At 39.7% G+C, this 15,550-nt stretch overlaps 1 protein-coding gene across 3 annotated transcripts in view; it reads left to right on the plus strand.

The window, feature by feature from the left end:
• Stac (SH3 and cysteine rich domain) overlaps window positions 1-15,550 on the plus strand; it is a 132,791-nt gene that overhangs the window by 86,667 nt on the left and 30,574 nt on the right. For all 3 annotated transcript variants that reach the window (XM_048348652.1, XM_048348653.1, XM_048348654.1), the window contains exons 4-6: window positions 340-421; window positions 619-734; window positions 7,324-7,402. In XM_048348652.1, the coding sequence (XP_048204609.1) occupies window positions 340-421; window positions 619-734; window positions 7,324-7,402 (277 nt within the window). The remainder of the gene's footprint in view (window positions 1-339; window positions 422-618; window positions 735-7,323; window positions 7,403-15,550) is intronic.

The raw sequence follows: 15,550 nt of genomic DNA on the forward strand, positions 1-15,550 counted from the left end.
GCTAGCCTTTGTATGAATTTAATAACCCCCTAATAATAAACTCTGGGATGTCCTGAGAGAAAATGAGTGTTGCCTGGAGTGGAGGCTTCATGCATAGGAGAAGTAAGGAAGCCGGACAGGCAAGGCTAGGGCCAGTAGCTCGCTTTCTGGATAAGCATAACTTATTCATTGTCTTCTGTTCCACCCTCCCACCCCATCAGTTGTGAATTATAGAATTAATAGTGTAAGTCAGCATCTTAGAGGAAGAAACCAACTGGTCTCACTTTAGGGCTTATGCATAGGTTTTGCCATGTCTTTGGTAACAAGTAAGCCCTTCTCTCTTTTTTTCCTTCTCTCCAGCCAAAAGGTTTTCGGCGTTACTACAGCTCCCCCTTGCTTATTCATGAACAGTTCGGATGCATTAAAGAAGTTATGCCCATTGGTGAGTTGGAACAGTTTCCATAGGAGGTGCTGGGTGCAATCATGAAAGCAAACAGGTTGATGTGAAGCCATAACTCAGTGGAAATCGCTTAGTGGTCTGCTACCTTGAACTTACTTCTCAGGGGCTGTTCACCCAAGAGATAGGTTGGCTTATTCACCAGATGCTCTGAGATAAGCTTTGCTTCTCTTCTCTTACAGCATGTGGCAATAAGGTGGACCCTGTCTATGAGACCCTCCGCTTTGGGACTTCCTTGGCCCAGAGAACGAAGAAGGGGAGCTCTGGCAGTGGCTCTGACTCACCTCACAGAACCTCTGTAATTATCCCATCATTTCTCTGTCTGTTCTCCCTTGGTTCCCGGAGAGACTATCAGGCAGGTGTGGTCATAGGTAGTGCACTGTGAGGAAATCCGCCTAACCGCAAGCTGAGGTGGTCTTTGCTGAGCCGAGCAACCTCCAAAGGGAAACCCAGAATGCTGTGGACAATTAAAGTTCACTTTCTGGCACCATAAAACATTTTACTTGTATTATAATTATCACACTCCTCTAAGGCAGTGGAAAGCTTCTGTTCATGTTTTTTCTTTCAGTCTTTATAGTTTGCTTTCAAACCGATACTTCTTCAGACCATGTTTGATTTATAATATCAAAATATACTAAAATATACTGAAAAAATATACTAAACTTATTTAAAATTGAAGTAAGCTCAAGAGCTATTAAAAAAAATTTACTTTCCTGCTCAAAGACCACCCTCATGGTTCACAGTGACCCTATGTACTTCCTCTCCTTCACCTTCCCACCAACAGTAGATAATACATCAGGAAACACAGTAAGAAATACAGAAAATACTTGGCACAAGCAAAGAGCTGTATCCAGGAAGTCCTACGTGTTTTCAAGTCTCCTTCCAGCTACTTCCCAGTAGAAAGATATAGCTACTTAATTTTCACATTTTCTGTCTTTTCCTAAGACAGAGGGCTGGCAATGTGGCTTAGTGGTAGAGCGCTTGCCTAGCATGTATGAAGCCCTGGGTTTGATTCCTCAGTACCACATAAACAGAAAAAGCCAGAATTGGTGCTGTGGCTCAAGTGGTAGAGTGCTAGCCTTGAGCAATGAAGCTCAGGGACAGTTCCCAGGCCCTGAATTCAAGCCCCAGGACTGGCAAAAAACAAAAAACCCTAAGACAGAGTACACACCTTGATCTCATTCAGAAACAATCCTTCCTGGAATGGTTTGACATGTGACTAGGTGAGACCTTTCTCTGAGGAACACTCACCTCCCCAAATACCTTCCTACTTTTTATCAACTGGCAGTTGCACTCATTTCTGTAAGCTGTTATTATCTTCTTTCTGGCTATCACATTCAGAATTTTCATAAATGCTCCAAAATACTTTCCTACTCTGCAGCCCTTTCTGAGCCCCACCATCCCTCCTACAGAGAAGCAATGAATTTCCACTTCACACTCCCACTTAGCAGAGCCTGTAGCCAGTTGCAGCCCCTGCTGGATTGGGGGCTTGGGAGCAAAGCCAGGTATAGGCCTCCAAACTGTCTGTACCACTGAGTCCTCTTCACATCCTGTGATTGGGGTGCTTATGGAAGGAAGGGCAGAGAATAACTCTCAGGTTGAGTTGGAACAGCTTCTTCATTGGATGCTGGTCACTCCTTAAGATAGAATGGGACTGTAGCTGGTAAGAACAAGTGTAGGTTAGTATGTGAGTAGGAAGACTTATCGGTCCTCTGACTGATTATAGGTCCTCTTATGGTTATACTAGAAACCACCTTTAAGCTCATCAAAAGCTTTGTCCTTCAGGCATTCCACTGATTCTGAGAGGAAAGAACCAAAAGTAATTTTCAGCCTTTTCCTTGGGTTATATATAAAACTGATGTCAAATAGTCCTTTCTTTTCTTCAGCAAGCATGAAGGAACAGTCTATAGTTTATCAGCACTATGGAGATACAAAAGAGGAGGAGGGCATGACTCTATATCTTTAGATGCACCACTTATTTCTAAGGGCCAAACCTTTAGAGAAGAATGCTGATGGCAGTAATATTGTTTTGCATTTCTGAAAAATACTCTTTTACCTGTATCACTCTGTGTGGTTAAGAGTTTAATGTATTGTTCAGGAGACCCTAACAACTATATCATATGACTGCTGAAGGATTTCATAGTAAGATGATTTCCTGTCTTTGTATTAGCTTCTATAGACACTACTTCAATAGTGTGAGGACATGGGCTGGGGATATAGCCTAGTGGCAAGAGTGCCTGCCTCGGATACACGAGGCCCTAGGTTCGATTCCCCAGCACCACATATACAGAAAACGGCCAGAAGCAGCGCTGTGGCTCAAGTGGCAGAGTGCTAGCCTTGAGTGGGAAGAAGCCAGGGACAGTGCTCAGGCCCTGAGTCCAAGGCCCACGACTGGCCAAAAAAAAAAAAAATAGTGTGAGGACACCTGAATTCAGATGATCTCCCCAAAGGGAGATGGCGTAAGGAAACTCACCAAATGTGTTGAATTACAGTGGGGAAGGAGTGAAAAGGAAAGAGAGAAATGGATAGGGTTAACCTAATTAAAGTGTAATATATTCAAGTGTGAAGCACTATGGAGAAATACTTTTATTCAATAAAAATATACTAAAAAAAAAAAGAGTGGCTAGAAAGTAAAAGTCTCCACCTGGGGTAGATGCAAGTGTGGTAGGAACAGGGACGGTGAAGAAGGATTAATGTGGTTGGAGTTCTTTTATACATGTATGAAAATAAAAAAACATGGACTTTTTACTGAAATAATGATTGAAACAGTGTTAGAAGTGATGATAAAAACTCAAAGTATGCATTAGGATTTAAAGTATTGTCATGTATCATGCTAACAATGTTCTAGAAAATGACAGATTATATATGAAATTTTTAAGGTATATGTGAGTTTACAGTAGATAAAAGTAGATAGATCAATGATACATAGATTTTTCTCTGTTTAGGGGCACAAAGGCTTATTGTATTACATTTGCCCATCATATTTGGTACAGCAGTATTCTCCACTGGTTGTAGCCAAGGAACTTGGCGGTACTATAGGGCCTAAGTGCATATATAGCCTACACCATCTGGGATTGTGTATGCGCACTGTGGTGTTTGCACAGTGACACAGTTGCTTACTGACACATCTTTTTGAGAACATATTTTTAAGTGATATGTGAGTGCACACATGTGACCAGCATGCTCTACTGATCACTGAGCAGCAGGGTTCACATCACTAGGGAGCTTGTTAGAAGTACAAATTGGGGACCCACACAGAACTTCAGAATAAAAAAAACTCATCTTGGGAGAACAACCATCTCTCTCCACCTCTATCTTTTAAATGAATCTTTTAGGTTATTCTGATGAGAATTATGGGTAATTTTTAAACTTTTATTTCTATTGTCAAGGTGATGTACAGAGATGTTAGTTTTATACGTAAGGCAGTGAGCATAAGCTTGCTTCCAAGGAAGTCAGTCCCTACCAGCCCCCTCTACTTTTCGTTCTTCATATCCTCCCTTCCTGGCTCACACTTGCTCTTGTCCCTCCATGTGAGAACAGCTTTTAAATCAGGAGACTGCAAAATGCTAATCATCACTCTAACTACACAGACCATGTTACAGCTTTCTCAGAAAGTGACAAGAGCTATGCCTGCTAATGAAATTTGCTCCCTAGAAGCCAGAGAGAACTGGCTTGCCATCTGCAGCTCTCTTGCCTCATAAGTCTCGATTTTGTAGCTACCACCCAGCAAGTCAAAAGAAAAGCAGAAATAAAACTGACCAGAACAGAAGCACCTCTGTTCCCTTTGACTTGCACACTGAGCAAGCTTGCCTGCTCTTCTGTCTGGTGAAAGCCAATAACTATTTCCTCATTCCACTCTAGCACAAGCTTTTCCTATCCTTGTAGGAGACCAACACTAGGAGAAGGAACACATTCCACCTAACAAAGCTTTGTTCCACTCAATAAAGAAAGCCAGTCCAGGGCTGGGAATATGGTCTAGTGGCAAGAGTGCTTGCCTTGTATACAAGAAGCCCTGGGTTCAATTCCCCAGCACCACATGTATAGAAAATGGCCAGAAGTGGAGCTGTGGCTCAAGTGGCAGAGTGCTAACCTTGAGCAAAAAGAAGCCAGGGACAGTGCTCAGACCCTGAGTCCAAGGCCCAGGACTGACAAAAAAAAAAAGAGGAATAAAAAGAAAGCCAGTCCAGAGAAGGAAGGGCAACAAGGTGCCCACACAGAGATGACCCTGAATGACCCACATACACAGTAATGGCTATGTGAGGCGACAACCTCAGACACACTCCACAGTAGCAACACACATTTCACTCTTTCTTACTGAAGTTAATAAGCAGTGAGACCATCAGAAGGACCTATGAAGGGTTTTCTCTCTCATCTCTAAAGTAACTTTCTTCTAGCAACATCTGAACCTTGTAGTAAAAAGCAAAGAGCCCAGTTTGTGAATGTCAATAAGGTGTCAACCATCCACTTACCCAGGAGTGGTTCCCTCAACAAATGTTTGTTGGGGGTTTGATTGTTGAAGGCAGTGTTCTGACAGCTTCAGGGAGACAAAGACAAATCACACTGTACCTACATATCTGTCACTCCACTCTTGCCTCGATGTCCAACTGACCCCAATAGAAAAAAACAGGAACAATTGGTTAAATGGTTTTGTTCCCTCCTACAGTGTCAAGTAGTAATGAACTTCAGCCATTCTGAGCATTGTTCTATCCTAACACTAACAAATCCCCACATAACAAAGCATTTTTCTACTCAACCATGTTCTTCCAGGACTGTAGAGGCATTTGTTTTACATTATCGGACACTCCTGCCTGATTGCTTCCAAATTGTTATGATTTTTTTAATATGCTTTCAAATGTTCTAGAATATAAAAGGGTTGATGGCTTTGGAGAAGCCAGAAACCAAATTTTTTAAAAACCCACTTTCTGGGAGTTAGTTGGCTAGTTTGTGGACCATCTTCAGTTTCATAATATTAAATTAAAACAAATGAAATTCTCTACAAAGCAACTTCTGGGCAGAAACCATGAGCTTCAAAGGGACTAAAGTCAAGTGACTTAGAACTCTTGGCTGTTTATTTTTTTTTTCTTTTTAAGAAAGTTAAAATGCAGGGGGGGAAAAGTCTTAAAGCTAAACTGTAACAACAAAATCAATCTTAGCCTGGTGTTCTCAGTGATCTTGAGCTTAGTAGTAGAGTTGGAAGACATATAGTTTATTTTTAAATTTGCCTTTCCTCAAAGGCATCTAACTTTCTTTCTGAAGATGATAGAGACAAGCAGAGAGAAAACTTTGAAAAGATATCATCAGAAAATACTGATGATCTTTCCACCATCTTGAAGCAGGATCTGATTTAGAACATTTACCCATTTCTATGCTATAAATATCTCTACCATGACCAATTTCATTCCACCAGTGTGACCCTGAAAACTCTCACCAACCCACAGAGCCAGTTCCTCAAGAGGACAGACTATAGGACTTGGGCTCCTAAGCTCTGGAGACAAAGCCTGATGCTTCCTACCCCCCCCCACTACTTATTCTGTGGGACCCCAAGTCATGTTACTGACTCCCTGTAGGCTTCAGATTCTTGGCTAAGAAATGCATCTATCACTGGGCACCATGGCTCATGCCTGTATTCAAAGCCAGCCCAGGCAGGAAAGTCCCATGAGACTTTTATCTCCAGTTAAATAAGCTGGAAGTGTAGCTATGGCTCAAGTGGTAGACTGCTAACTTTGAGGGGGGAAAAAAACACTCAAGGACTGTGCCCAGGCCCTGAGTTCAAGCTCCAGGATTGATACAGCAAGGAAGGAAGGGAGGGAGGGAGGGAGGGAGGGAGGGAGGGAGGGAGGGAAGGAGGGAGGGAGCGAGGGAGGGAGGGAGGGAGGGAGGGAGCGAGGGAGGGAAGGAAGGAAGGAAGGAAGGAAGGAAGGAAGGAAGGAAGGAAGGAAGGAAGGAAGGAAGGAAGGAAGGAAGGAAGGAAGGAAAGGAAGGAAGGAGAAGAAGATGGGAAGGGAGGAAGGATAGAAGGAAGGAAAGAATATGTTTATCGTAGGAAACAAAAACAATAGCACAAAGTGCTTAAAAGTATGTGGCAACTAATCATTAGCTATTTAGAGTGGTGGTATTGCTATGGTTGTTGGTCTTATCCTTATGTCTGAACCCAAGTAGAAAAAATGATCATGACTTCACTTATTTTATAAAAGCTAGAATAAATATTATAAAAATTGAGTATTTGGCAACGTAAATAGCCTTTAACTTATAGTGACTCCCTCAGTAGGACCCCCTCACCCATGCCCTGTGATTTGCACCTTAAACTCATCAATAAGAAATGCTGTAGTTTCCTTGAAATATCTGAATGATGGACAAGAACAGGAATTATTACTTATCTCTGTTGTCTGTTGTTGAGCATAGCTGATTGTGGCCTGTGACTTCTGGGCACTCAGGCCAAGCTAGAGCCTGCCACAAACACCTGAAGAAAGGCACTAGACACATGGCCTCTCAGAGAGCAAGCAACAAAGGCAGTGATCACTGGACTCACACTCATGGTGCAAATTCCAATTTCACTCTTTTACATTAGTACATTTTTTAAATTTATTTTTTTTTATTTATTTTTTTTGGCCAATCCTGGGCCTTGGACTCAGGGCCTGAGCACTGTCGCTGGCTTCTCTTTGCTCAAGGCTAGCACTCTGCCACTTGAGCCAGAGCGCCACTTCTGGCCAAATATATGTGTTGCTTGGGAATTGAACCCAGGGCTTCATGTATACAAGGCAAGCACTCTTGCCACTATGCCATATTCCCAGCCCCAATTTCGCTCTTTTACTAGTATCAGAACTTCTACTCCATTGACCCATGCTATACTATGGCTCATTCCATGCTGTTTTCTTCTTTCCTCCAAGACATCAGATCTCGTGGAGGTTCCTGAAGAAGCTGATGGACCAGGAGACGGGCCTGACCTGAGGAAGAGAAGCAGCAGCGGTGAGCAAGAAAACTACCCAGTGCAAAGGAGGGTCAGCCAAAGGACTGTGTCCACTTGTGGTCCCCTCTTGCTCTGCTAGCTTGGGAATCCCATCTGGACAATAGTCCAATATGGGGGCTAGAAGGAAATGAAGGGTAGTTTCTGAGTGGTTCTGGTGATTCCACTGTCAAATATCCCTGATTCTATCTCCTATCCATTCTGAGAAGAACTTATAGACAGACATAGTCATTCTGAGGACATTCTGAGGACATTCTGAGGACTGATGAGTCCTCAGCTTCCTCCATCTACCTAGATTAAATCAGAAAGCTTGACCTCTAGGGGAAGTTGGGAAGGTTCTCACTCAGCTGCTTCCCTGGGGGGGGGGGGGGGGTGCGGGAAACAGACTGTCAAAAACTATTATGAACTACCCAGCCAGATATTCTTTTTTTTTTTTTTTTTTTACAGTTTCATATGTTAGGCCATGGGTACATTTCTTGTACTATTTGTTACCTCCTCACTCATTCCCCCCTCCCCCCTCCCCCTTTCCCTCTCCTCCCATGAGTTGTTCAGTTGTTTTACACCAAATGGTTTTGCAAGTATTGCTTTTGGAGTTGTCTTTTTATCCTTTGTCTCTCGATTTTGATATTCCCTTTCACTTCCCTAGTTCTAATACCAGTATATACAGTATCCAGGGTACTCAGATGAGATACAGTGATAGTGTGGGTACAACCACAGGAAGGGGATACAAGAGGATCATCAACAAATGAAGCTACTGTTTTAAATCAGCCAGATATTCTTTATGAATATGATTTACTCATGAAAAATCTTATCTTTGTTACAATAACCTCTAAAATGTTTCTTAAATGATAGCTCTACAGCACTGATTGTTAATAAGAAGAAAGAACTGCCTCTTAAGCCAGAGACTAAAGACAGGCAACCAAGCCCACATGCATACATCAGCATTTGCCATGCCCCTGGTGGCAAACCCATACACACTTGCTAACACTCACTGCTAGGGTAAGGATTCCTCAGTACCGCAAGGGAAACTGTGCTGCTAGATCAGGGCAAACATTAGCTGAGCACTTAGTAAATAGTGTCATTAGAGAGACTAATTAGAGGGGGCAGACTGTCAGGGAGAAAATGATATTACATTGCAAGAGCCATTCTAGTCCAAGTTAGTTTGGTATGCAGATTTACCAACTAAATTTGGCCAGCCACCCTAGAGTTCAACATCTGAAAACCTAGCTCATCAGAGACAAATATATAATTCAGACTCATACATTCATGTTTTAAAGCTTTGTCAGCAACTCAAAAGAGTCCCAGCTCTGTTGTCATCCTTTTGCTGAGACTCTCTCAACCGACATGGCCTGAGGCCTCATCACCACTGTCTGTGATGAATATCAATTCCTTGGCTCCTCCTTGCTTTGAAGGAAGGCCTCTGGTTTTCACTTAACAATCACATGACTTGAAGCACTGACTCAACCTCTCTCTGTCTGAGTTACCAGACATTGAGTTTGTTAGACATTTCCAAATTCCTAGAGCCTACTGGATGTGGCCCTCTGAATGTGACAAAGGTTCCTTACCTGGAAACACGTACAGCTTTCCTGCGGGTCCTCTCATCTACCCATCGAAACCAGCTCTTCCCACAGTTCTCTGCTCAGGAAATAAGCATGCCATTCAAGCACTCCATTAGGCCAGAGTCTTTGGTGTCCGTCTTGACTCACCTTTCCTCTCACATTTCACATCCAGTCTGTCAGAAAAAATCTATCTGCAACCTCTCAAATTTATGTCCAACAAATGTTCCCTGTTTAATTCTCTGCCTCAGCCTTCCAGGTCTGATCCTATCAACTACTGCTTGCTCAGCCCACTCACCTATTATTTAAGACCTCTTTACCCTAGAGTTCTTCTTTCAATAGATTATAGTTAGACAATATGCTAAGTATATTAAGATATATTTAAAGTAGTAAGCTGTAGTTAGGAATCTTCAATAGGAAGCATAGTTGCTATTCACAAAGTCATCATAAAGTCCTCAAGTGTCAGAGATACAACACAGACATGCACTGTTCCACATGTTACCTATGGACCAGCGGACCAGGTATCACTTGAAAGCTTGTTAAAAATGCAGAATTTTAGGCCGCCAGATCTGCTGAGATAGAATCCGCATATGAATCTGTGGTTTCTATGATCATTAAAATTTGAGAAGTAGAATTAAAGATTATTTAGTTTAAATGTCGTTCTCTTTTTCTCTCTCTCTGTCACATACACACTTGCCACATACCATATAGATAAGGAAACTAAAATTGCTATTAATGTACTCAAGGACACAATATTAATTCTTTTCTGTCTGTTAAGGGGCAGTTTCATAGCCTTATTAAAAGAGATTGTTTGAGCTCACACTTGAGAGGCTAAGGAAGGAGGATTGAGGCCAACCTGAAGTACATGTGAGTCCTAACAGAGAAAGAGAGAGAGAGAGATTCGTTAAAAGAATTTAGCTAGTTATAAACTACCACAACTCTTTGGAGATCTATTAATAATTCCTTTGATCAGCAATAGCATTCTTTACAATGTACCCTTAGAAGCCAAGGGGATTAATTATACAACAGTTTGGTTCAAAATATTTTCCTTTGATTTTAATCCCCTATCCATGCAGTTTGAGAAGCATCATGGAGAAAACATTCAGTTCATGTGGTCCAACTTCCCAGAGATTTTCTCAGTTGTGTCAAAGAAGGTTTGGCTTTTCAGCAGCCATGTCTGGGATGCAGATCACAGCCCGTTCTGTATCATGCACCTCATTTATGTCCTAAATAAATACCCAAAGCAGGCATGTTGTTTCTCCCAGGCAGGGATTATGACAGGTTTCTTGATGAGTGCTCTACTTTCAGCTTAGAAGAGGGCTTACGTCTCACACTTATTCCTTTACTGCTATTGCTATGCATTCATTCATAAGTTGTCTTGGGTAGGTCTATTTCCACTTGTCAGTGCAAATCCTGGATGCATCAGAGATGGAGAGGGGGAAAGTTGTTAGTCTTTCCCTTTGACTTAAGTGCTAGACACATCACTCGTAACAAACTAATAAGCAGAAGCTGCCTATCTTGGCTCAAAATGCCAAATAATAACATTTCTGACTGCCTTTGGTAATTGCATTTCATTGTGACTTATGGGATCAGAGTTTTCTGGAAAAAATAGAAAGAACAGAAGTAAAAACAAATTTCCTACTATCTTTTTTCAAAAAGATCTGGGTTTATCACATGCATTCAAGGATATTACAAACTTAATATCATCTTACTTTGCACTTACGCAAAGAAATTTTGCCCAGAAATAAAAGAAAAAAGCAGCTTTCAGGAAATGTATGCATTTGGAAATTTTAACCTTGCCTTTAGCCTTCTTTGGTTCTACATCTCAAATCTTAACTTGTCACTAAAAAAGAAGAAATGGAAGCAGATATTTAATGAGTCAGCTGACATATGCCCAGTTCTTATGCCTCTCTGGTAGAAAAATTCCTATGTTGTGGATGTAAGTATTTATAATGTGTTTTTGAAAAAAAAAACTTGAGATCTAGAATAAGTAAAGATCTCTTTGAAAGCATGGAAGAAGCAATACAGAAGCATGGATGCACTATGAAAGTTCCCCAATTTAGCACTCCTAAAACTGTTAGGAAAGAGACCTAAAAAGAAATTTCTAGTTATGCAGCAAAACAGGAGAATTCTTTAGGATTCAGAAGTGACATTAAAATGAGTGAGCGGAGAGATAATCAGGACAATGACCACTTTGCCCAGTGGTGCAACGTCAGAGGGGATCATATTAGATCCCATGTATGTAAATGGAGGACAAAACCTGGGGGATGAGAGGTAACAACCATTTTGATGACAAGCCTTTGGAAAAATTGTATCCATCATGTCACCAGGAAATGAGAATACCTTTCAGAGGAATATGTGGTATCAGTCTTAGCTTAGGAGAAAACAGAAAGAAGGGAAGTAGGAGAGAGAAGGAAAGAGAGAGGCATATGCATCACATTTGGAGAGAGAGGAAGGAGGGAAGGGGTGAGAATAGGCAAAAGAAAAGTTGTATATTAATGTATAAAAATGAACTTGAAGACCAAAAAGAAATTGCTAGACATACAAAGCATCATCATATACATATGCATGTCATCAGAAGACACAAGTTCTGAACAGGAGTAGTGGCTCATGTCTATAATCCCAGCTACTTGGGAGGTAGAGGTAGGAGGTTTGTGATTTGAGGCCAACCTATGAAGGAGAGTTAAAAAAATGCTAGCTCAAATAATAAACTAGCATGGTGAAACACATTCGCATGGTGAGACATGTCTGTACTCCCACTGCACATTTGGAATGGTAGGAGGATCAAGGTCTGAGGCCAGCCTAGGTAAAAATATGAAACCCTACCTTAAAGAACATTTTTTAATCAAAAGAATGGAGGCATAACTAAAGTAGTGCAAGTACAAGGCCCCAGTACTAGCAATGCAGATAGATAGATAGATAGATAGATAGATAGATAGATAGATAGATAATCAACTTGCACATAATTGATGCATAGCTTCACATTTAAGGAGAATTTTTTTCTTTTTTTATATTTTTTCCTTTATTGACAAAGTAAAGCACAGAGGGGTTACAGTTCCATATGTAAAGCAATGAGTACATTTCTTGTTCATCTTGTTACCTCCTCCCTCATTTCCCCCCCTTCCCCCCATGAGTTGTTCAGTTGGTTTATACCAAATGGTTTTGTAAGTATTGCTTTTGGATTAGTTTGTCTTTTTATCCTTTGTCTCTCGATTTTGGAATTCCCTTTCCCTTCCCTAGTTCTAATATACAAATAGAGAAATTTTTAAAAATCATTAGGAAAATTAATTACCATTGCTCTTCATAGTGAGAAATTTTCATACCTTTCACTTATTGGCACCAATGTCAACAATTTGGTGATACATTCGCCAATCCTAATATAACTTACTTTAAAAGGTTGCACTGTCTAAATAGCAGAGGATTTATATTCTATCTTAAGAACACAAGGAACGATTATAAAAATTCATCAACTACAACCACTTAAAGATAAGTTTTTTAAAAAACATTTAAAAAGCACAAAAAAATCATTGTCCACTAGATCATAGAACCAGCTTCATCAATTTCAAAGAATTAACATTACATAGAACACATCTTTCTGTCCATCATAGAAAGAAGATAATAGCCAAAATCAATACTCCAGATGGCTGGGAGTATATTTCAATGTAGAGCACTGATGTGGTGTGTGAACTGCCCTGGTTCCATCCCCAGCACCATGAAAGAAAAAATCAAAAAGACCAGGAAAGCAATCATTTGGAAAATTTACACATACATTTTTAAAAGGAATTCATAAAATTAAAATTGGAATACATTGTAGAATAATAATTAACAGTCATAATTCCCAATGGAAGCAGGTAACTTGAAAGAATGGGCAGGGCTGGGACAGATAGGAAAGGGAAAGAATAATAGAAGGCATAACATTCATCATAATTTGATATGTTCAACTGAAACAAATTTGTATAACTACTTAAAATAATTTTTAAAATATTATACTTTCTAACTTTGTGGGATGGCATTAAAATTGTGACTAAAGTACTTTTCTTCAAAATTATTTTATTTACAAATAAGAAAGCAGACTGGAGGCATGGCTAAAGTTGTAAAGTGCTAGCCATGAGCAACAGAGCTGAGTGAGAACACAAGGCCCTGAGTTCCAGCTTCAATACTGGTACAAAGTAAGAAAATTTGTGAAGTCATAATCTATGAACCATACTTGAAAAGCCAGAAAATGAAATACAACAAACCCTTCCAAAAAGACAAGAAAAGGAACATGGTTTATGAAATTATAAATAAATTACAATAAATCCCCAGTGTTTTTTTATGTCAAAATTTATTATCTCTAACAGCTCCTTAAGAGATAAGGGAAAGATAAAACAGAAAGCAATAACAGGAAATGGAAAATAAAAAATTGAAAATAATGACCTTAACCAAATTCCTGCTGATTAACAAAACACTTTTTGTTAATGGGCTGACACCCAAAAGATATCAATGACTAAAGCCTGACAAGGAGCACAAGTAGAAAACTTGATTTGTTTCTAATCCTTATAGAAACTGAATCAATATTTAAATTTTTGCACAGTAAAAATATCAGGCTCAGACAAGTTTATAGGTAAATTCTAGCAAACATTTAAAGGACTAGAAAATTTCCAGATTACATAAGCTCTTTAAAGAAATAAAATCAGCAGGGGGAAGGGTGGCTGCATTCTCTAACTTGGTTTATGAGGTTCCCATACTGTCTCCAAAACCAAACAAGGATGGAAAAGGGAAAATCACTGGCCAGCCTCCCACTTGAACATAGATACAGAAATCTGAAACAAAAATCCATGATTTTTAAAGCACATTGCATAAAACCAAGTTGGACTTATTCTACGGGCTCAAATGTGGGTCAATATCAGATAATTCAGTAATGTAATTTGTCCTGGCACAATGTGAAAAAAGAAAAAAAAAATCAAATCACCTTCTCAGGAAACAGTGGTGCACATGGGCTTTCCAGATCTGTGAAGCAAAAAAGACAAAGATGCCATGTGAGGAGAGAGAGAACAAAATCCAGCTTTCAAAGAGGAGGTGAAAAATTTGTTCTGCCTCTGTAACTAAAGAAAATAGGCCTGAATAATGGACATATGCCTTGGATATTTGTCATGGATGAAATTAAAAACATTATTTTCCATAGAAGAGTTTGTATATTTTAGAAAAGTTATTTTTCTTTTCTTTCCTCAAATCAAAATCTTAAAAATGGCTTGGAAGAATAGATTTTAAAATCATGATGCTCTCTTCCAAGTCCTGTTTGCAACTGTGTCTGAAAACACATGTAAGGTCATTTCAGGTAATTTCCAGCATAGTTCACAAAAATGCTACCCATTTTGAATCAGATGGTCAGATTCAATAAAAAGCTAAAAAATATGAGTTTGCAAAAATCTTAAAAATCAATCCATCTTGAACTTCTTATATAGTTTCCATTTTAACCTCAATCCAGAATTTGCTAGCAAGATTCTCTCCGCATGCTCCCACTCAAATATTTAATATCCTTTTAGAAATTTTAAGTTTTATACTTACAAAATCAAGTCTTTACACGAGGGTTTCAGAGTGACACAATTCCAGAAACAGATGTCTTTTTAAACTGGTAAACACCAATTTGAATGGCCAAATATTGAGGCCAACAAGGTCTGTGAAACTGGACTTATCTTTCAGTTAGGCTTCCTCAGAATAGTGGAATGTTCTCCATAAACTCTGCAGCTATAAACTAAGTAGAATAGATATTTAATAGGCTTCAGTTCATCCTTGATGCTGAGTCTATTTTAAGAACAGTAAAAATTATCTTCACACTCATGAAATAGACTGTGGCTTTTGTGTAACTCTTCTTTCCCGGGGTGCACACCCTCTTTCTGCTGGCATTTTCTTGAAAATCTGAAGGAAAATAAAAGGCATAAATAAAGAAGTAATGGGTGATTTTAGTGTGTCAACAACAATGAAAATACCTGAGGCAGTGCACAAACATACCATCAATCCAAGGCAGCGGAAGAGATATGGGAAGAGCCGTGGACTATATATAAAACCACCCTCTAGCCCACTCCACTGGATTCCTCTTTGAGGCCCCTCCCTTCAAAGAGTATCTCTACTTGTGTGACTTTCTTTTCACTTCCAAATAAATTTTCCCTGTCTAAATAATAAATACATGCATAAATAAATGCATAAATAAAATGCCAACTCATCTAAATGATAGATTAGAATTTTTAGACATTATAACTCTATTGTATACATTTGAAAACATTTGCAATCTGGTGAGAATGGTAATGTTATGGTTGTCACTGAGGGGACCTGGCTAACCAAACACATAATATCTCCACCAGGGGCCTCCCACAATGGCCTGTGTAGACAGTGAAAACTGCCTATTTTGAGACGGTCTGTCCTCTATCAAAGGCCTTCTTCAATGTGACTGGGTACGTGCTAAAGAAAGAGAATCATACATTCCAAGAATAAACTAAAATGATAAGGATAGCTCCAATGCATTGAAAGGAAGGGATCAAGGAAATATTTTTGAAGTTTGAAATAAAAGCTTTAATCTTCAAAAACAGAATCTAGATATCACTAAGGAGTTAGAAT

Source organism: Perognathus longimembris, chromosome 6 (assembly GCF_023159225.1).
Source record: "Perognathus longimembris pacificus isolate PPM17 chromosome 6, ASM2315922v1, whole genome shotgun sequence".
Classification (NCBI taxonomy): domain Eukaryota; kingdom Metazoa; phylum Chordata; class Mammalia; order Rodentia; family Heteromyidae; genus Perognathus; species Perognathus longimembris.